Consider the following 23354-nt stretch of genomic DNA (forward strand, 5'->3'; position numbering starts at 1 on the left):
AAATTATCTGGTCATTATCACAAAAGTAGTAATCTCAGGATTGCTACTAGTGCCACATGCTATTCAGAGTAGGAATCGCAGGATAGCTCAGATGAATACGTGGCTTGAGGAGTGGTGCAGAAGGGAGGGATTCAAATTCCTGGGACATTGGAACCGGTTCTGGGGGAGGTGGAACCAGTACAAACCGGACGGTCTGCACCTGGGCAGGACCGGAACCAATGTCCTAGGAGGAGTGTTTGCTAGTGCTGTTGGGGAGGAGTTAAACTAATATGACAGGAGGATGGGAACCTATGCAGGGAGACAGAGGGAAATAGAATGGGGATAGAAGCAAAAGATAGAAAGAAGAAAAGTAAAAGTGAAGGGCAGAGAAACCCAAGGCAAAAAGCAGAAAGGGCCAAATTACAGCAAAATTCTAAAGGGGCAAAGTGTGTTAAAAAGACAAGCCTGAAGGCTCTGTGCCTCAATGCGAGGAGTATTCGTAATAAGGTGGATGAATTAACTGCACAGATAGCAGTTAACGGATATGATGTAATTGGCATCACGGAGACATGGCTCCAGGGTGACCAAGGCTGGGAACTCAACATCCAGGGGTATTCAACATTTAGGAAGGATAGACAGAAAGGAAAAGGAGGTAGGGTGGCGTTGCTGGTTAAAGAGGAAACTAATGCAATAGTAAGGAAGGACATTAGCTTGGATGATGTGGAATCGGTATGGGTGGAGCTACGGAATACCAAAGGGCAGAAAATGCTAGTGGGAGTTGTGTACAGACCACCAAACAGTATAGTGAGGTTGGGGACAGCATCAAACAACAAATTAGGGATGTGTGAAATAAAGGTACAGCAGTTATCATGGGCGACTTTAATCGACATATTGATTGGGCTAACCAAACTAGGAGCAATGCGGTGGAGGAGGATTTCCTGGAGTGTATTAGGGATGGTTTTCTCGACCAATATGTCGAGGAATCAACTAGAGGGCTGACCATCCTAGACTGGGTGATGTGTAATGAGAAAGGACTAATTAGCAATCTCGTTGTGCGAGGCTCCTTGAGGAAGAGTGACCATAATATGGTAGAATTCTTTATTAAGATGGAGAGTGACACAGTTAATTCAGAGACTAGGGTCCTGAACTTAAGGAAAGGTAACTTTGATGGTATGAGACGTGAATTAGCTAGAATAGACTGGCGAATGATACTTAAAGGGTTGACGGTGGATAGACAATGGGAAACATTTAAAGATCACATGGATGAACTTCAACAATTGTACATCCCTGTCTGGAGTAAAAATAAAACTGGGAAGATGGTTCAACCGTGGCTAACAAGGGAAATTAAGGATAGTGTTAAATCCAAGGAAGAGGCATATAAATTGGCCAGAAAAAGCAGCAAGCCTGAGGACTGAGAGAATTTTGTAATACAGCAGAGGAGGACAAAGGGTTTAATTAGGAGGGTGAAAATAGAGTATGAGAGGAAGCTTGCTGGGAACATAAAAACTGACTGCAAAAGCTTCTATAGATATGTGAAAAGAAAAAGATTAGTGAAAACAAACGTAGGTCACTTGCAGTCAGATTCAGGTGAATTTATAATGGGGAACAAAGAAACGGCAGACCAGTTAAACAAGTACTTTGGTTCTGTCTTCACGAAGGAAGACATAAATAACCTTCCGGAAATACTAGGGAACCGAGGGTCTAGTGAGGAGGAGGAACTGAAGGAAATCCTTATTAGGTGGGAAATGGTGTTGGGGAAATTGATGGGATTGAAGGCCGATAAATCCGCAGGGCCGGATAGGCTGCATCCCAGAGTACTTAAGGAAGTAGCCCTAGAAATAGTGGATGCATTTTCCAACAGTCTATCGACTCTGGGTCAGTTCCTATGGACTGGAGGGTAACTAATATAACACCACTTTTTAAGAAAGGAGGGAGAGAGAAAACGGGTAATTATAGACCAGTTAGCCTGACATCAGTCGTGGGGAAAATGTTGGAATCAATTATTAAAGATGAAATAGCAACACATTTGGAAAGCAGTGACGGAATCGGCCCAAGTCAGCATGGATTTATGAAAGGGAAATTCTGCTTGCCAAATCTTCTTGAATTTTTTGAAGATGTAACTGGTAGAGTGGACCAGGGAGAACCAGTGGATGTGGTGCATTTGGACTTTCAAAAGGCTTTTGACAAGGTCCCACACAAGACATTGGTGTGCAAAATTAAAGCACATGGTATTGGGGGTAATGTACTGACATGGATAGAGAACTTGTTGGCAGACAGGAAGCAGAGAGTCAGAATAAACAGGTCCTTTTCAGAATGGCAGGCAGTGACTAGTGGGGTACCGCCGGGCTCAGTGCTGGGACACCAGCTATTTACAATATACATTAATGATTTGGATGAGGAAATTGAGTGTAATATCTGCAAGTTTGCAGATGACACTAAGCTGGGTGGCAGTGTGAGCTGTGAGGAGGACACTCAAAGGCTGCAGGGTGACTTGGAAGGTTAGGTGAGTGGGCAAATGCATGGCAGATGCAGTATAATGTGGATAAATGTGAGGTTATCCACTTTGGTGGCAAAAACACGAAGGCAGAATATTATCTGAATGGCGGCAGATAAGGAAAAGGGGAGGTGCAGCGAGACCTGGGTGTCATGGTACATCAGTCATTGAAATTTGGCATGCAGGTTCAGCAAGCGGTGAAGAAGGCAAATGGTATGTTGGCCTTCATAGCTAGGAAATTTGAGTATAGGAGCAGGGACGTCTTACTGCAGTTGTACAGAGCCTTAGTGAGGTCCCACCTGGAATATTGTGTTCAGTTTTGGTCTCCTAATCTGAGGAAGGATGTTCTTGCTATTGAGGGAGTGCAGCGAAGGTTCACCAGACTGATTCCCGAGATGGCAGGACTGACATATGAGGAGAGACTGGATCGACTGGGCCTGTATTCACTGGAGTTTAGAAGGATGAGAGGGGATCTCATAGAAACATATAAAATTCTGACGGGACAGGGCAGGTTAGATGCAGGAAGAATGTTCCCGATGTTGGGGAAGTCCAGAACCAGGGGACACAGTCTAAGGATAAGGGCTAAGCCATTTAGGACTGAGATGAGGAGAAACTTCTTCACTCAGAGAGTTGTTAACCTGTGGAATTCCCTACCGCAAAGTGTTGTTGATGCTAGTTCATTGGATATATTCAAGGGGGAGTTAGATAAGGCCCTTACGGCTAAAGGGATCAAGAGGTGTGGAGAGAAACCAGGAAAGGGGTACTGAGATGAATGATCAGCCATGATCTTATTGAATGGTGGTGCAGGCTCAAAGGGCCAAATGGCCTACTCCTGCACCTATTTTCTATGTTTCTATGCTGTTTGTGGGAATTTACTGTGCAGAAAGTGGCTACTGCATTTGCTACATTAAACTACACTTCAGAAGTACTTAATTGGCTATAAAGCGCTATAGGATGTCCGTAGGCCGTGAAAGGCGCAATATAAATGCAGGTATTTTTTATTTTTAAATACAGCATCTGCTTTGGTACTGAGAAGCTCCTAAGTTTGATCCATGGTCTGTGTTATGGAGTAGTGCAATTTACCTCATATCCTTGGGTTCGGGATCGGGGTGGGGGGTGAATCAACCAGTGTTCCCACCTTATGTTGAGGGATTGTCTCGTGACCTTGACTGGAAAGTGCACGTTTGTTGTTATTGGGCTCAAGTAGGATTGGGCCTAACTGTGGTACCTATCTCACTGGGCAACACTCACTGTGTAGCTTATACATGATGAAAGGCCACTTGAAGAAGGTACTGGAGGGCTGATGGAAATCTGAGAAAAGTGTGAAAAGTTTGAACAAAGAAGAAATAGGCCAGAATTTTTTGTACCTGAATGGGTCGGGTGCAGGTGGTCGCTGTGGTAATTCGCAACCCCTTTCTTCGTACCATGCCGCTCCTGAGATTGAGTTTTCCATTAATGGGCCCTATTAAGGCCGCCCTGCGCATTCCCTGGCCTTTTTAAATGGTACGGATCTGATGAAGTCATCGATGACATGTTTTAAGCCGGGATATTTAAAGGAGCCCCGGGCACATTGCATTTGAAGGTTCATCTCGGATGTGCAGGCAAAACGCTGCACAATTGGAATGCTACAAAGAATGGCAAACATGACTACACTGAGACAGAGGCCTTCACCCAAGTTCTCCGATGACTCACTCCATATGGTTGTGGAGGGAGTGAGAGTGCAGGGAGGTCCTCTTCCTTTCCAATGGGTGGAAGAGACCACCCCAGGAGACAAAACGAACCTTGGCTCCAAATAGCAGAGGAGGTCGACAGCAGGGATGTGGTCAGGAGGACCTGGGTGTTGCAATCGTTTCAATGGTCTCATTAGATCAGAAAAGGTGAGTGCAAAGCCAAAATCAACTTCATCCTGCTGTGCCTCTCATCACATCCCCATCACTCTGCTTTCCAGTCCTGCTCCTGCATATCCTTACTCACACCAACATACATAGAGTGTCAGCTGTGGCTCAGTGGGTAGCACTCTTGCTTCTGAGTCAGAAGATTGTGGGTTGAAGTCCCACTCCAGGGACTTGAGCACAAAAAGCTAGGCTGATACTTACATAAGAAATAGGAACAAGAGTAGGCCATACGGCCCCTCGAGCCTGCTCCGCCATTTAATAAAATTATGGCTGATCTGATCATGGACTCAGCTCCATTCCTCGCCCGCTCCCCATAACCCCTTATTCCCTTATTGTTTAAGAAACTGTCTATTTCTGTCTTAAATGTATTTAATGTCCCAGCTTCCACAGCTTTTTGAGGCAGCGAATTCCACAGATTTACAACCCTCTGAGAGAAGAAATTTCTCCTCATCTCTGTTTTAAATGGGCGGCCCTTTATTCTAAGATCTTGCCCTCTAGTTCTAGTCTCCCCCATCAGTGGAAACATTACCTTGTCAAGCCCCCCTCATAATCTTACATGTTTCGATAAGATCAGCTCTCATTCTTCTGAATTCCAATGAGCAGAGACCCAACCTACTCAACGTTTCCTCATAAGTCAACCCCCTCATCCCCGGAATCAACCTTGTGAACCTTCTCTGAACATCGTCCAAAGCAAGTATATCCTTTCGTAAATGTGGAAACCAAAACTGCACGCCGTATTCCAGGTGTGGCCTCACCAATACCTTATATAGCTGAAATAAGACTTCCCTGCTTTTATACTCCATCCCCTTTGCAATAAAGGCCAAGATTCCATTGGCCTTCCTGATCACTTGCTGTACCTGCATACTATCCTTTTGTGTTTCATGCACAAGTACCCCCAGGTCCCGCTGTACTGCGGCACTTTGCAATCTTTCTCCATTTAAATAATAACTTGCTCTTTGATTTTTTTTCTGCCACACTTTCCGACATTATACTCCATCTGCCAAATTTTTGCCCACTCACTTAGCCTGTCTATGTCCTTTTGCAGATTTTTTGTGTCCTCCTCACACATTGCTTTTCCTCCCATCTTTGTATCGTCAGCAAACTTGGCTACGTTACACTCGGTCCCTTCTTCCAAGTCGTTAATATAGATTGTAAATAGTTGGGGTCCCAGCACTGATCCCTGCGGCACCCCACTAGTTACTGGTTGCTAACCAGAGAATGAACCATTTATCCCGACTCTGTTTTCTGTTCGTTAGCCAATCCTCTATCCATGCTAATATATTACCCCCAACCCCGTGAACTTGTATCTTGTGCCCTAACCTTTTATGTGGCACCTTGTCAAATGCCTCCTGGAAGTCCAAATACACCACATCCACTGGTTCCCCTTTATCCACCCTGTTCGTTACATCCTCAAAGAACTCCAGCAAATTTGTCAAATGTGACTTCCTCTTCATAAATCCATGCTGACTCTGCCTGACCAAATTTTGCTTTTCCAAATACTCTAGTGCAATGCCGAGGGAATGCGGCCGTCTTTAGGATGAGATGTTAAACCGAAGCCCTGTCTGCTCTCTCAAGTGGACGTAAAAGATCCCATGGTACTATTTCAAAGAAGACCGTGGAGTTCTCCCCGGTATCCTGGCTAATATTTAGCCCTCAATCAACATCACTAAAACTGATTATCTGGTCATTATCACATTGCAGTTTGTGGGAGCTTGTTGTGTGCAAATTGGCTATCGCGTTTCTTACATTACAACAGTGACAGCACTCCAAAATTACTTCATTGGCTGTAAAACGCTTCGAGATGTCCGGTGGTCATGAAAGGCGCTATATAAATCCAAATCATTCTTTCTTTCTTTACATTACCACATCCCCATTGACTACTCAAACTCACCCTCATCCTAATGCAATCATACCAACTGACAACACACAAGGAGGCCACTTGGCATTGCCATCCCTCTCCATCATAGTCACCTTGTACAGATGTAAAGCATTTATTCCTTACACTCATTCCATCACTCTCACTCAATCTTCTCTTCTATCCCTCTTTGCAGGAAAAGAGAGCCCACAATAAGAGGGAGAGCGAGAGAAGCGGAGGTGGCCCTCCATCATAGACCACCTTAACATCATCAGCGGAGGCTGCCTTGGAAGTGTCAGGAGGTGAGAGATGGAGAGAGGGGGATATCTCAGCAACCTGGTGCCAGAATTACCATGCAGCTACATGACATACATTGGTCATTCATATGGGGACTGATGTCAGCAGTCAGCGAATGGTCATCATGTGCATAATGGTATCTGTACCCATTCCTCATATGATATATTTAACTCATCTCTTTACTCTTATTCTCCCACAGGTCAACCAAGAGCCCCTACTCCACCCCCCCCCTACCCCCCAAATATCCAGGATGAAAAGGAAGACGACACCTCAGAGGAGCCTCCAGCCTCTGAGGGCGCAGCGTCACCAGACATACGCACACCCAGCATCAGCGCAGAGATGCACACCTTGGTGGGTCCCATGCGAGACAGAGTAGTATTGTCACCTGGTGTCTCACAAGTCATAAGTGAGCGAGAGCAGATGGTGCAGACAGGGACAGCAGTAGAGACTCCTCGCCAGAGGGTGCAGGATGCTCCAAATCCTGCTCGGCTGCATGCAGACGCTGAGCCTCGGGGGCCATCCAGAAAGAGGGTGATTCTGGAGGTGCAGCAAGAAGTGAAGGAGGCTCTGGCAGGTTTGGCGACCGCGATGTCTGCAAATGTTCAGAGAATGGAGGAGTCCATCTCCAACATGAGCACTACCATGTCACAGACGATGGCGACTGTAGGCTCTTCCATGGATAGGATGGCCGCCTGCATGGAGCAGCAAATGCACCACTCACAGGAGCACATGGTCTTACTGGAGAATAGATGACTATGGAGGATAGATGGTAAAGGCTCATAGACGTCCTCACTAGGATGTTCAACGTAGACTTGGGTCCTCATGGCCCCACTGCTGTGCAGCAAGCTGCTCTCCATCTCCTTGCTAGCAGGGAAGTGCGGGTGGCCCATGAGACGGATGATGGTGAGAGGGGACATGGAAGTGATGGCTCCTCTCGAAGCGCTTCTCCCCTGTTGTCCCCCCCCCCCCCCTCCCCGCCCCAGTCAGAGCCCCAGATGCCTCCACAGATCACGATGGCCGTGTCTGCCCCTGCACAGTTGCAGGAGGAGCAAACTATGGCGGGGTCATCACAGGCTCCAAAACGCAGAGGACGGCTGCCAAAAGGGTTTCAGCAGTCCACAGCAGGGAAGTTAGCAGGCTGCCTCTACCTCTGCTGAAGACACAGGGGTAGTACCTCGTAGAAAAGCACATGAAAGGGAAAGATGACACACAAGTAGATTCACAGGGTTAGCCACTTGGGGGTTTTATTCAATGTTTCTGTAAAATTTCCGTTACTGTGATGTCGCAGATAAATATCTTCCATTTCACCACTTTCTGGTCACAGACAGATTTTTGTGCACCTTTGGAAGTGGCTTAATAAGTTGCAGTGAATGGTGAGACATAACGCTGCCTCCAGCAATGGGGGTCAGTGGGAAAGGAATGGCTAGATCATTGTAGGGATACGGTATGGTGTTGCTGTGGGGTGGTGCCAACCTGGCGCAGCATGTGGCAGCTATACGTGTGTACTACGTAAAGTTAAGTAAATCTGGCCACACTGAGCCCATCCCTGGCCTCCCGGCCAGCAATGTCCTCAAGAGCTGGTGGGATCTGGACTGCCGGTTCCTCCTGCTCTTTGTCTTCCAGCTGTTACCTCTTCCTCCTCCTCTGAAGAGGCTGTGTGCTCAGTGCAGACTGAAGTGCTCCTCCAGATCTGTCAAGGCCTCTGAAGTGCATTTTTGGCATGCTTATTGTTTGCTCTATGACACATCTGGTAGAAATGTTGCTTTCATTGTATCTCTCCTGGCCTCAGTACTTGGCCTCCTCAAAGGTGTCATGAGCCACATCTTCAGTTAATGGCTCTAATCGCCAACTGGTAAGTCTGTTTGGTGGAGCGAATAGCTGAGGGAGGGTGGACTGGCAAAGGACGAAAGAGTCATGGCAGCTGCCAGGGAATTTTGCGTGCACATGCATAATGATCTTCCTATGGTTGCAGGCAACCTTGCGGTTGACAAAGACTCCTGGGTGCCCTAATAGCTACATTTGTCCAATCAATGATGCCCTGTGCCCGTGGGAAGCCAGCCAGAGTGGCAAAGCCGAGCACCCGCTCAGTAACACTGGCTTCATCAGATATCATTGGCTGACTTGTCAAATAGGTCACCAGTGACCTGTGTGATGTAGCTGTGGGCAGCTGACTGAGAGATGCCTCAAGTGTCTGCTGCAGATCCCTGGAAGGAGCCTGAGGCAAAGAAGTTGAGGGCGCTGGTGACTTTGACAGCCTGGTAAGACATGTCCACCTGTTCCTCTGGGCTGCAGGTCTTCCTCCAGTAAGCTGCAAATGTCTCCGACGACCTGGCGCAATAACCTGAGCCCCCTTTGGCACTGCTGCTCAGCCATGTTGAGGAAGCTCATCCTCTGCCTGTATACCCTGTGTTGGGGGTATTGCCTCTGGCGTGGTGCAGCCCGGCGCTGATACCCACTGTCCTGCGGAGCATCAGCTCGTTGAGGAGAAGGTTGGTGATGTTGTTGTTGGTGCTGCTGGTGTGCCTGGTGCTGTTGCTGTTGGGGCTGATCGTGGTCCGATTCTGAGGTCCAAGGGGAGACAGTATGAACGGCACCCATGCTGATGGAATAGATGGCAGGTCACGTAGAGATGACCGAAGCAATCTGTCAGTGGTGTGATAGGTGGTATCAATGAGGTAACAGTGAAGCCCGACTTTGCTGGAAACACTTGCAACCTGTAGAAAGCTAAATCTGTGCTGACAATGCAGTCCGCAACAGCATCTGCCTTAGGAAAGTGACCAGCTGTGAGGTGGGAGTTTTTGTTGTACTTTTCATGCTCCACACTAATGAGCTGGATCAATGGCCACAGAGCTTCTGCCTCAGGTTCCCGTGGTTCCCGAGCTGCGCGATTCCCGTGCTCATCCAGGGATATTTGAAAGGTAGGGTGAAAAAGATGCTCAAGGGTCTGACAAATACCTCACTGTGATTTAAATTGGCTCGCCCGCCTCTGCCGTTCGGGTTGCTGCGGTCCCAGCAAACGCGCCCGAGGGAAAGGCATATGGGGACGGGGTGATGGCGGGTTCCCGACCCGCTGCAAGATATTTCACATTTTCCACCCGACCCGCCTCCAATCGTGCCCGCACGGACCCCAGAACATTCCGGCCACAGAGTTATCTGTTCAGCCAAAAACAACAAGCTGCAGCAGATGGTAAACCGACACTAGTGGATTCCAAGTAACTTTCTTCAAAAACATTCAAGCAGGAGAAGTACTTTCAGCACATTTTTGGGCACAGGAACTTTGATTGACACGTTTTCCATTTTAAGCAGCTCCATTCAAAGCCAGCAGTAGCAATAAACAACTTTTGTTTAATGTTGGAGTCCTGAAAGATTTGAGTTATATAGCGCATTTTATGACCTGCGCACGTCCCAAAGCGCTTTACAGCCAATGAAGTACTTCTGAAGTGTAGTCACTGTCGTAATGTAGGAAAAGCAGCAGCCAACTTGTGCACAGCCTACTCCGAGAAACAGCAATGTGATAATGGCCAGATAATTTGGTTTTGTTATGTTGATTCAGGGATAAATATTCAGAGTGACTATTTGCACTTCTTTCTGTGTCCTTCTGCGAATGCACACATTGGGCTCCACCTCCTTTTTGAGCATGGGCCCTCGATTTGGTCGTGCAGCGCAGTACAACGAACGAGGAAGCCGGAAGTGGGGCCAAACCTCGAGCCGCTGGAGCTGCTTCCAGCTTTTGGATTATTTGGAACATTTTCGCGGCCTTCTGTGAGAGAGTAAATATCGAAGGTAATGGGAGAGGGGGAGAGAGAGAGAGGGACTGCTGGAGGAGAGAGGGACTGGGGCGAGGGGGCGGGTGGGAGAGAGAGATTGGGCAGGGGGGGAGAGACTGGGGGGGGGGCGGAGAGAGAGAGAGACTGGGAGGGAGAGGGCCTGGGGGAGTAGAAAGAGAGAAAGACTGGGGGAGGAGAGAGAGTGAGACTGTGGGAGAGAGAGAGGGACTGGGGGGGGGGGGGGGGGGGGTGGGGAGAGAGAGAGAGAGACCTGGGGGGGGAGAGAGAGGGCGACTGGTGGGAGAGAGAGAGAGAGAGAGCGAGAGAGAGACTGGGGTGGGAGAGAGAGCGAGCAAGACTGTGGGAGAGAGAGAGATGGGGGGCAGAGAGAGAAACTGGGGGAGAGACTGGGGGGTGGGAGAGAGAGAGACTGGGGGAGGAGAGAGAGAGAGAGAGAGAGAGAGAGAGAAAGACTGGAGAGAGAGAGACTGGAGGAGGGAGAGAGAGAGTGAGAGGCTGGGTGGGAGAGAGAGAGAGACTGGTGAGGGAGAGAGAGCGAGACTGGGAGAGAGAGACAGAGAGAGACCAGGGTGGGGGGAGGGAACGGAAGAGGGAGAGAGCGATAGAGACTGGGGGAGGATCGAGAGAAACTGGGGAGAGAGAGAGACAGAGAGTGGAGGAGAGAGAGCGGGAGTGGGGATCGGAGGGGAGAGGGGGAACTCAGGGAAGACAGATCACGTTCTTGTAACTCCTTTCCATGCACACCTAATTTCTTGGAAAGCTCGGTGCCTGTGTGACAAGGGATATCATTGGAGTGGATGATATCCGGAAGTCACGACATGGTGACTATTCACTTCATACCCAATAAACCTGTTAACAATCCATGGCCCACACACAATGCCCCATCTATGGGGGGGAGGGGGGAGCGGGAGGGTTAGGTCAGTAACTTGGGCTGGGAGGCGGTCAGGAAATTGGGCTGGGGTTGTCAGGCACTTGTGCTTGGATGGGGGAGCTCTATTCTGTCTGGGTCTGAAGTCAGAATGGCTCGAATTACACTTTGCAAAGTCACTCAGAACTTGGGCTGGGCGGTTCTAATTACTCATTCCAGAGAAACTTCTGGGTGTGGCTTAACCTCCAAGGGGACCAATCAGCAATCAGGTCATGTGATCATGTGAGCCTGCCAGAGACAATCAGAGCTTTTTGCTCGTGCAAATAGGTGCATCCATAAATATTAGCCAGGACAGCGGGCATAACGTCCCTGCTCTTCAAAATAGTGCCATGGGATCTTTTACATTCACCTGAGAGAGCAGAAAGGGGTCGGTTTAACGTCTCATCTGAAAGACGGCACTTCCTGCTGTGCGGCTCTCCCTCAGTGCAGCACTCAACTGTCAGCATAGATATTTGTGCTCAATTCTCAGAAGTGGGACTTGAACCCACAGTCTTCTGGCTCAGTGCCGAGAGTGTTACCAACAGAGCCACAGCTGGGTTCAGCCCTGGGCACCGCATCTCAGGAAGGATATATTGGCCTTGGAGGTTCACCAGAATGATGCCGGGACATTACGAGGACAGTTTGCATAGATCGTATTCTCTTCAGTACAGGAGATTAAGGGGTGATGTAATTGAGGTATTTAAGATGATTAAAGGAGTTGAAAAGGTAGATTAAGAGAAACTATTTTCTCTGGTGGGGAAAACAAGGGGCCATGACCTTAAAGTGAGAGGTTCTGTTTAGAGATTATGTCAGGGAGCATGTCTTCATACAAAGGGCAGTTGAAATCTGCAACGCTCTCCCCCAAAAAGCTGTTGAGGCCAGGGGTCAGTTGAAAGTTTCAAAACTGAGATTGACAGATTTTTGTCAAGCGAGGATATTATGGGATATGAAAGCAAGAAAGGTAAATGGAGTTGAGATATAGATCAGCCACAATCTAATTGAATGGTGGAATAGGATTGAGGGGCTGAATGGCCTACTCCTGTTCCTATACTGAGCAGCTGTCCGCCTTCAGGAATAATTTTTAAGACAAAATTATTGAAATATATCAATGTGTACATCACACTTGTGATGAGAAAATTCCTCAGCCATTTTACTGTTCCTGTTAGTGGTACTTTTGTTGGAAGACTTTTCTGTTGATATAAAGAGGAAAGCAGAGTGCTTTCTGAATTGCCCCATGATTCTGAATATTAACATTTACTAGTGTGCCTCAGTCAACAACCAAAGGCACCAACAGATCTCCCGTGACATTGCTCCTCAGTGAGTTAGAGGGTAATCTGAAATGTGATCATTAAAGTGTGACAGGAGGTTAGTGTGACACTTGGAGGAAGTGTGTGTTATATGCAAGATGTTTTACTTAATTACTGATTTGAGGCAATTCTGAAGTAATTCCTCCTTTTGCTTACCCGTGTGAAAGTACGCCCTGAAATGAAGGTGCGTCTGACACACTTGACCCTGATGTATCAGCAGTTAGAATGTACAGGTTTCAGAATGGATGCTGGTCAATTGTAACAGTGTCTTCCCCCCAAGGGATAAAAATTCGAGGCCTTACCGCTGGCAGTTAAGGCCTGTTTGGGGGTGGGGGATGGGAAATGGCAGCCACCGCATTTTCACCCACGCCCAGTGGGTCCTGCGGCAACTGTCATTTTCTGCAGCTTGGCAGTGCTGCTGTTGCCTGCACTCGCCAACAGTATTGTAATTAGTTGGAGTGTGATCAATTGGCGTGCAACGCCGAGTTGATGCCCGCTCATCCATTTTGGATATTGCTGCACCTCTTGCCATCCTCTCCAAAGCACACCCGTGCGAGCAGCCCCTAAAAGCACTTCAGCAGCATCAACAGCCATGAGGGTGCTTCAGCTGGCAAATGTAAGACAGCCACGACACTGCCAAGTAGAACTGTTTATATTATTCACAAGCCCAAGTCTTGAGAGGTAACCCTTGAAATGTCCCCTGTAACTGTATCAAAAACACAGTTCAGTTTGGCCAAAAGATACTATTCTCAAACACAGCAATGGGCTTTGCTGCTGGCTCAGTACGTTTGTGGGTTCAAGTCCCACTCCAGAGACTTGAGTGTAAAATCTCGGCTGGCACTTCAGTGAAGCACTAAGGCATTGCTGGACTGTCAGGTGCTGTCTTTTGGATGAATCCAAGGCCCTGTCTGCCCTCTCAGATGGACGTAAAAGATCCCATGGCACTATTTCAAAGAACAGGGGAATGCTCCGTGGTCTCCGGTGCCAAAATTTATATCCTCAACCAATATCACTAAAAACAGATTGTCTGATCATTTTCTCATTGCTGTTTATGAGAACCTTGCTGTGTGCAAATTGGCTGCCATGTTTTCTGCATTACAATGGTGGCTACATTTCAGAAGTATTTCAATGGCTGTAAAGCGCCATGGGATGTTCTGAGGATCTGAACGGCGTTATATAAATGCAGGTCTTTCGTTATTTTTAAATACACCACCTGCTGTGGTACTGAGTGATATAGAGCTGGAAGCCCTCGGGGTTGATCCATGGTCTGTGTTGTGGAGCACTGCGATTTACCTTGTATCCTTGGGTTAGGGATCGGGATGGGGAGGGGGAATCAGCTCGTGTTCCCACCTCTGACGGGGCGGATTGTCTCGTGACCCTGACTGGAAAGTGCATGTTTATTTTTATTGGGCTTGAGTAGGATTGGGCCTAACTGTGCTGCCTACCCCACTGTGTCAACACTCACTATACGGCTTATACATGAAGAATGGCGATATTAACAAGGTACTGGGGGGGGGGGCTGATGGAAATCTTAGAAAAGGGAGGAGCATTTGAGCAAAGAAGAAATAGAGTTATCTATTCAGCCAAAAACAAAAGCTGCAGCAGATGGTAAACCTACACTACTGGATTCTAAGAGTCTTTCTTCAAAAACATTCAAGCAAGAGAAGTACTTTCAGTACATTTTTGGGCACAGAAACTTTAACTGACACGTTTTCCATTTTAAGCAGCTCCATTCCACGCCAGCAGTAACAATATAAAACTTTTGTCAGATGCTGGAGTACTTAAAGAAAGAAAGACTTGCATTTCTATAGTATCTTTCACGACCACTGGACGTCCCAAAGCATTTTACAACAAATAAGATGTACTTTTTGAAGTGTAGTCACTGTGGTAATGTGGGAAACGCGGCAGCCAATTTGCGTACAGCAAGCTCCGACAAACAGCAATGTGATAATGACTAGATAATCTGTTTTTAGTGATATTGATTGAGGGACAAATATTGACCAGGGCACCAGGGATAACTCACCTCAAAATAATGCCATGGGACCTTTTACGTCCACCTGAGAGAGTAGACAGGACCTCGGTTTAATGTCTCATCCAAATAAGCGGCACCTTGACAGAACAGTGCTCCCACAGGTGGAGGAGGTGCAGTGCAGTTTCACCAGAATAATACTGGTGGTTAAAGTGTTAAATTACAAGGACAGGTTATATAGTCTAAGCTTGTATTCCCTTGAGTATAGAAAATTAAGTAGTGACCTAAATCAGGGGGCCCACAGGACGGCCGATGGCCGCCGAGGTACCTGACAGTACTTTGGGTGGGATTTTCGTCAAAAAGGTCCTTGGAAGGGTGGTGGGCGACAAAAGAGGGACTTACGCCGCTAATCTGTGAGGCAGCCGGCGGGAGCTCCCAATCTCGGCGGCAAAGGCGCTTGCCACCCAAGTGCCGCCGGGGATGGAGCCGGGCCCAAGGAGGGTCAAAGACCTGAAAAGGAAAATTATAGAAAAAAACATCGGAACACCATCCGGGGACCCCCATCCAGGTAAGTTGCTGTAAAGAATAAATTAAAAAAAATGTTAACTAACCTTTTTTTTCAGCTCTTCATACTCACTGTCGGGGATAGAACAGCCTCCAGCCAGCGGTCCTTACCCGTTCTGGCATCTCGGCGGGCGGGAGGTCAGTTGTGCCACTCGGCCGTCTGCTGACGTCAGCGGGCAGTTCCTGGCGGTTCTCCCCTTCTGCCCGCTCCACACCAAATGGAAAGTGGCACTGGGCACAACATTAAGAACAGTGTCGGCGGCAGTGGACGGTAAGGCCATCAATTTCGGGCCCGAGGTGTTTAAGGTGATTGAAGAATTTGGTCGGGTAGATTGAGACAAGTTATTTCTTCTGGTGGGGAATCCAGAACAAGGGGCCATTACCTTAAAATTAGAACTAGGCCATTTAGAGGTGATGTCAGGAAGCATTTCTTCACAAAAAAGCAGAATATTTGTTGAATAGTGAGAGATTGGCAAATGTTTGCATTCAGAGGGATCTGGGTGGCCTTGTACATGAAATCACAGAAAGTTAACTTGCAGGTACAGCAAAGAATTAGAAAATCAAATGATATGTTAGCTTTTGTTACAAAGATATTAGAGTATAAGAGTAAATACGTCTTACTACAATTATACAGGGCATTGGTGAGGCCACACCTGGAGTACTGTGTACACTTCTGGTCTCCTTATCTAAGGAAAGACATATTTGCCTTAGAGGGAGTGCAATTAAGGTTCATGAGACTGATTCCTAGGCTATTGGGATTGCCCTATGAGGAGAGATTGAGTAGACTATGCCTACATTCCTTCGAGTTTAGAAGAATGAAAGGTGATATAATTGAAACATGTCAAATTCTTAAAGGGCTTGACAGGGTAAATGCTGAGAAAATGTTTCCCCTGGCTGAGAGTCTAGAACACGGGGTCACAGTCTCAGAATAAGGGCTGAGATAAGGAGAAATTACTTCACTCAAAGGGTTGTGAATCTTTGGAATTCTCTACCCCAGATAGCTGTGGATGCTCAGTCTCTGAGTATATTCAAGACTGAGATCGCTAAATTTCTGGGAACTAAGGAAATTAAGGGAAATGGGGTTAGTGCGGGAAGGTGGAGTTGAGGTAGAAGATCAGCCATGATCTTGTTGAATGGCAGAGCAGGCTCGATGGGCCAAATGGCCTACTCCTGCTCCTAATTCTTATGATTCATATGGTTAACTCAAAGAGTAGTGGAAATCTGCAACGCTCTCCCCCAAAAAGCTGTTGAGGCCGGGGGTCAATTAAAAATTTCAAAAATGAGATCGATAAATTTTCGTCAGGCAAGGGTATTATGGGATATGAAAGCAAGGCAGGTCAATGGAGTTTGATATAGATCAGCTATAATCTAATTAAATGGTGGAATAGGCTCGAGGGGCTGAATGGCCTACTCCTGTTCCTATGGTGAGCAGGTGTCTGCCTTCAGGATTCATTTTTAAGACTAAATTATTGACAAATGTGCCAAAAATCACAAGAGGAAATTCCTTTCCCATTTTACTGTTCCTGTTACTGGTACTTTTGTGAAATGTAATTTCTGTTTGATGTAAAGAGAGGAAAGCAAAGAGCTTTCTGTTTTTCTCCATCATTCTAAATATTAACATTTACCAGCGTACCTCAGTCAATTACCAAAGGCACCAGCAGATCGCCTGTGACATTGCTCACCGGTGAGTTAGAGGATAATCTAAAATGTAATCATTAAAGTGTGACAGGAATTAAGTGTGACACTTTGAGGAAGTGTGTATTATATGCAAGATTTTTAATCAATTACCGATTTTGAGGTAATTTGGCGAGTTATATTCTTCTTTTGCTTACCAGTGTACCTGAGATTGAGGTGCGTCTGGAACATTTGATACACCAGGGTCAGTACTTTTAATTAGTATCAGTAGCTAGAATGTACAGGTTTCAAAATGGATGCGGGGCAATTTTAACATTGTCTTCTCCTGGGAGTGAGTGTGATGGAGATGTGCAACAACCCAGCTTACAGTTGCAACTAAAGCTTGTGTTGTTGGCTGAGAGAAAGTGTGTACAGTTGAGTGAACTATTAATACACTTTCTCTCTGATGAGTGCATAATGCTGCTTAAGAAAAGAGAGAACTTTTATTTATATAGTGTTGTCTGTGACCTCAGGATGTAACAAAGCGCTTTCACCCAACAAATTACTTTTGAAGTGTAGTCACTTTTGTAACGTAGGAAATGCGGCAGCCATATTCAACACACAGCATGGTCCCGCAAACCGTAATTAGATAATGGACCAGATAATCTGTTTTATGGATGTTGGTTGAGGGATAAATATTGGCCGAGTACAATGTTGCTTATTGAAACAGCCTGCTATTTTTTTTTTAATTGACTACTCCAGACCAGAATGTTACTATTATTAATTCTGGATCTGGAACCCATGTCCTTCCAGTTGAAAGCTAAACATTTTCTCACCTGAGCTGCCAGGCTTGTTTCATCACCTGCTCTAAAAGAGGTCTTACTTCAATCTGCTTGGAGATATCTGGGTATTTGCTGAGTTGAATGCGAATTCCCTAATGATGCTGTGTTTTAATTCCTTAGGTCTCTTACACACTCTTTGAAAATGAAGCACGGAGCTCTCTTTCTTCTGTTGGCGAGCTGCTGTTATGTCCGGCAAACGCAGTCTGAATTCTTCACATCCATAGGTAAGACGTTTTGGAATATTCATCTTTTTTGAGGAATGCAGCAAACTATTCTGCAGTTTGGCAGTCTTTTCTGGTGCTGGCTCAAACCAGAGATGATGGAGACGATAACCCTAAGATGTACCAATACACGACCCCTACCAATCTTAATTAAAATTCATCGTATTAGTTGGCTTATTTTTGTTGACGGTCATGGACTCCTCATGGGTAAAGCACCTCCGTTATGCCTTCTTCTGCTGATTTAAGAGAGGGCATGATACTCTGCATCCCAGAGTACTTAAGGAAGTGGCCCTAGAAATAGTAGACGCATTGGTGGTCATTTTCCAACATTCCATGGACTCTGGATCAGTTTCTATGGATTGGAAGGTAGCTAATGTAACCCCACTTTTTAAAAAAGGAAAGAGAGAGAAAACAGGGAATTATAGACCGGTTAGCCTGACATCAGTAGTGGGGAAAATGCTGGAATCAATTATCAATGCTGGAATTAATAGCAGCGCATTTGGAAAGCAGTGACAGGATCGGTCTAATTCAGCATGGATTTATGAAAGGGAAATTATGTTTGACAAATCTTCTAGAATTTTTTGAGGATGTAACTAGTAGAGTGAATAAGGGAGAACCAGTGGATGTGGTGTATTTGGACTTTCAAAAGGCTTTTGACAAGGTCCCACACAAGAGATTAGTGTGCAAAATTAAGGCACATGACTTTGGGGGTAATGTGACGTGGATAGAGAACTGGTTGGCAGACAGGAAGCAAAAAGGCAGGCAGTGACTAGTGGGGTACCGCAAGGTTCAGTGCTGGGACCACAGCTATTTACAATATATATTAATGATTTAGACGAAGGAATTGAATGTAATATCTTCAAGTTTGCAGATGAAACTAAGCTGGGTGGCAGTGTGAGCTGTGAGGAGGATGCTAAGAGGCTGCAGGGTGACTTGGACAGGTTAGGTGAGTGGGCAAATGCATGGCAGATGCAGTATAATGTGGATAAATGTGAGGTTATCCACTTTGGTGGCAAAAACAAAAAGGCAGATTATTATCTGAATGGTGACAGATTATTAAAAGGAGAGGTGCAATGAGACCTGAGTGTCATGGTACATCAGTCATTGAAAGTGGGCATGCAGGCACTAAAGAAAGCAAATGGCATGTTGGCTTTCATAGCAAGAAGATTTGAGTATAGGAGCAGGGAGATCTTACTGCAGTTGTACAGGGCCTTGGTGAGACCACATCTTGAATATTGTGTGGAGTTTTGGTCTCCTAATCTGAGGAAGGATATTCTTGCTATTGAGAGAGTGCAGCGAAGGTTCACCAGACTGATTCCCGGGATGGCAGGACTGACATATGAAGAAAGACTGGATCGACTAGGCTTATATTCACTGGAATTTAGAAGAATGAGAGGGGATCTCATAGAAGCATATAAAATTCTGATGGGATTGGACAGATTAGATGCAGGAAGAATGTTCCCGATGTTGGGGAAGTCCAGAACCAGAGGTCACAGTCTAAGGATAAGGGGTAAGCCATCTAGGACCGAGATGAGGAGAAACTTTTTCACTCAGAGAATTGTGAAAGTTGTACCACAGAAAGTTGTTTAGTCCAGTTCGTTGGATATATTCAAAAGGGAGTTAGATGTGGCCCTCACGGCTAACGAAGGCAGGAGTGGGGTACTGAAGTTGCATGATCAGCCATGATCATATTGAATGGTGGTGCAAGCTCGAAGGGCCGAATGGCCTGCTCCTGCACCTATTTTCTATATTTCTATGTTTCTATGTTTCCTGGGTTTTGGAATCGCTGCTTGGTGTTCCTGAGAGGATCTCTCAAAATTGGTCTTCGGACCTCTGCCAGGAAACCAGCACGCTGCGGACACCAATCCGGTGTCCTGAGGCAGCTTGGCGGTCGGTCCCAGAACAAGATCAGCTGGCTCAGACGCTAGCAGCGGCCCTCGTGTAGGCCCTGGGGAGGAGGAGGAGAAGCGAACGGGATGGGGATCGAGCCTGTGATGGCAACGCCCCGCAGTATTGCTGTGGAGCTAGGCCGAGCACTCCTGCTCCTCCTGGCTCCACGTTCGGTTAAATGAGAAAAATTGTACTTGTCTTGTCTGCAATGGCCTCTAGCAGTAGGACAGCCGGTTAGGCCACTTTAAAGCCTGAAAAAACTAGTTGGAGCTTGCTTGGTGCAAGCTCTTCTTAGTTTCTGGACCAATTTCAGTAGGAGTCCTTTAATAGGCATTAGGCCTCTCATTAGCAGCTGCAAGGAGCCTAATGTTTGGTGAACTCCTGAATATCACCCGAGTTAATATAGCACCAGACATGTTTCAGGTGCCCTTGTTGCGTCGGATATATCCCCATGAAATTAGTCATTATTGCCCCATTTCACGCTCAGGAAACGGGCGTAATGAAGTCCAATTGTTCCTTCTTTCCCTCTGCCTCTGTGTGTCTCTCTCTCTCTGTTCTGCTGGTAACCTTCGGCTCTATGGAGAGCTGCATCATGAATAATGTGAAGTTGTTCTGACATTTTTCCGGCTCTGCTGAGACTAATGGGTACTGTCCCAAGTTCGGAAATAACTTTCCGCAAAAGGGTTTGGACTTTGCACAGATGTGTCGATCTTGCTCGAGTTGCCACTTTGCCCTTTTTGTTAGAGAAAGCAGAGACTCTTTCTCCGCTCTCTCCCCACCCCTCCCCCCCCCGGCCCACGTCCCCCCACTCCCTCCCCAATTTGTGCTTAATACAGAAATGAAGACTAGAATCCCTTCGGGGGCCATTTGCCAGGAAAAGTCCAAAAACAAGAATGTGAGGACGCAGAAGTTTAAAAAAAAAAATTGCTTTCAGAATCTGAGGAATAATCGTTCTGAAGACATTTTGTTTTGCTAACAGACTTGAAGTTGCCTGAATTTTAATTATTTAGGCAGCTATGGTTTTTTTCCAGATGTCCTCCATGAAAGAGTAACTGATAACGACAAAAAGTGAATCATATTTGTCTCCCTTTACGTGCTATTATTTTACAGCCTATAAAATTAGTGAGTTACTGCCATCTCCAGCTGTGGTAGAGCGCATATTAATGAACATCTGTACTTTATAAATATCGGCAGTCTGGAGGTAATGAAAGGCCAGACAGTGTTGGTAGGAGATCAAGTAGGTGCAGAGCTGGGCAGTGCTGCAGCAGTGGAAGTTTAGAGATCTTGAGTAGGATATTTGGGTTGAAACTCACCACCAAATGGAACAAGAATTACATAGATGGTACAGCACAGAAACAGTACATTAGTCCCAACTAGTCCATGCCGATGCTGATGCTCCACACGAGCCTCCTCCCATCCCTCTTCGTCTAACCCGATCAGCTTAACCTCCTATTCCTTTCTCCCTTATATGTTTATCTAGCTTCCTCTTAAATGCATCATTGCTATTCGCCTCAGCTACACCTTGTGGTAGCAAGCTCCAAGACACTGCGTTTGTGCGCCATTTGGTGCAGCCTGACTGAACAGCAGGGACGGAGAAGGAGTTTGGGCAAGGGTATAAAAGATTTTGGGTAGAGCTGAATAAGGTGGCTTTGATCTTTCCAATCCTGAATTGGAAAAGGATCTGTTTCATTCCTGACTTGATATCAGTCAAGTTGCCTAAACAACACCGAGGAATCATGGATTCTGATGGAGACGATGTAGACGAAGAGTTGTCAGCACACATGTGAAAACTCACCCTCTGCCGAACACATAACATCACCGAGGGGAAGCATTAAAGGAGGGGGACCAACGATGGAATTTTGGGGTATTCAGTGGGCAACCATGAGAGGACGGGAGGTGAAACCTTTGCAGCAAATGTGCTGGATGCCTTGCGAGATGTAGAAGTGGAAGCAAACAAGGGCAGTCCCAAGGAAGTAGACCGCGGGGGAGGTAGTGGAGGAGGATGATGGGGCAACTGCCATCAAAGACTGCAAAGATTAAGGAGGGATAATGTATCAGTCACATTATGTCGATGGTGACTTTAACCAGAGTGGACACGGTGTTGTGGGCACGACAGAAGATGAACTGATGGTATTCAAACAAGGAATTGTGGGTGATACTTGAGGACCTTAGCAAATGAAGGCAGGTTATTGATGGTGCAGTAGTTGGAGGGGGCAAAGGCAATGAAGGTAGTTTTGAAGGGGCAAAGAATAGTGCAAAAGGAGTCATTTACAAAGTTCACAGTACTCGCAGAAGGACCTGCGCGCTTCCTCTTACCAAATGTTCTTGCAGCTTGTTACTGTGAACAGGATGCCACACACCTGATGTAATATTCCACCAAGAAGTCATATTGAAAGCGAGACAATAGAGATTGAGAGGATTAATTAGCAAACCATAGCCAATACTTAGCTTCTAGAGATTTAGGCCTAGAAATTCAATGGCATCGTATTCAGGTGCTAAGCGGGCACCTAAGCCTCCATTTTGGCAGGCAGGAAACACTTGCTTATTACGAGCTGGAAGTGCGTATCCCCCCATATTGATATAGCAAAAAAAATAGGCGTCCAGAGCCTGTACCTGAAACAGGCGTTGGGTCTGTTGCATATACAAAGGGCTTAATGCTTACTTGAGGTCCCCTGTGCAAAATCCAGTTGCCTTAAATGCATCCGTGCCAGGCCGGCACTGTTCAGGAAAACCAAATCTGCATGTGGCTTACAGGGACCCCACTTATAGGGACCGCTGCAAGCCACCACCAAAAGCGTACCTTTGTTTAAAAAAAAAAATGCTGAAGTAAATGTGTAGTCAGGAGGAGCAGGAGTGCCCCTTCCGACCCCACATTAAAATTGTGAGCTGCTGCCAGGCACGATCGCCTGATCGTCACCAAGGCCTGGCCCCCACCGCCATCTCCCCCCCCCCCATCTCCCCCCCCCCCCAGCACCCAAATCCTGATCACATCATCTTCCCTTTTAAAGACCTACCTGAGGGCCACTGCGTTGAAATTTAAAGCGTCTTCGCCAGCGAGCTGTGTGGCGACACCCATCAGTTGTCTGCAGATCGCCTGTCCTATTTAAATAAGGCAGGAGGCCCAATATCGGGAGGGCCTCCAGCCTACCCTTTCGGCACAGGGATTGGTTCCTGCACACATTCCATGCTGGCCTAATGATTTTCTAGGCACTAGAAACTGATTGAACACCATAGGGACCTCTTCAGCATTGAGAAAATCTGATCAATGCGAGGATATTCTGGTGGGTTTGATTTAGTATGATACATATTCCAAAGTAACAAATGCTGAAAAGATCGCTTGGGGAAAATAAGTGAAATCAGTTCAGATTCTTGGTTGTACCATTTATTATCTCATATCCGACAAACCAATCACCTTGCTCAGCAACACTGGAGATTTTTTAAATGGGATAGATATTTTTAGTCAGGCGAAGTTGTGCTTTTGAACAACATTCCTGCAGTTCCACTTATTGGGAATAAATACTAATTCGCTATAGACCTGTGGTTATTTTTGAGTTGAACATTTTATCCTTTACGGAGGCAGGTATCACACAGCTCCTGATTGCAGCCTAGGCCCCTCAATCCAGGATTGGAAGTTTGTTAAATCCTGTTGAGACCAGTGGTTGCCTGGGAAACAGCAATGCATCTCAACAGCTGAGATAAGTCAGAAAAGGATTTTGAAATTAGATCTTTTTT

The 23354-nt window shown here is 46.5% G+C and overlaps 1 protein-coding gene across 9 annotated transcripts in view; it reads left to right on the forward strand.

Moving 5' to 3' along the window:
• LOC139262850 (prolyl 4-hydroxylase subunit alpha-2-like) overlaps positions 1-23354 on the forward strand; it is a 156956-nt gene that overhangs the window by 43659 nt on the left and 89943 nt on the right. For 5 of the 9 annotated variants that reach the window (XM_070878051.1, XM_070878053.1, XM_070878046.1 and 2 more), the window contains one exon: positions 17632-17735. In XM_070878051.1, coding sequence (XP_070734152.1) covers positions 17654-17735 — 82 coding nt within the window. In that variant the 5' untranslated portion in view covers positions 17632-17653. Of the gene's footprint in view, positions 1-15114; positions 15327-17631; positions 17736-23354 lie in introns of all 9 variants that reach the window. The other 4 variants (XM_070878045.1, XM_070878049.1, XM_070878048.1 and 1 more) reach the window with 1 other exon arrangement.

Source organism: Pristiophorus japonicus, chromosome 4, assembly GCF_044704955.1.
Source record: "Pristiophorus japonicus isolate sPriJap1 chromosome 4, sPriJap1.hap1, whole genome shotgun sequence".
NCBI classification, from domain to species: domain Eukaryota; kingdom Metazoa; phylum Chordata; class Chondrichthyes; family Pristiophoridae; genus Pristiophorus; species Pristiophorus japonicus.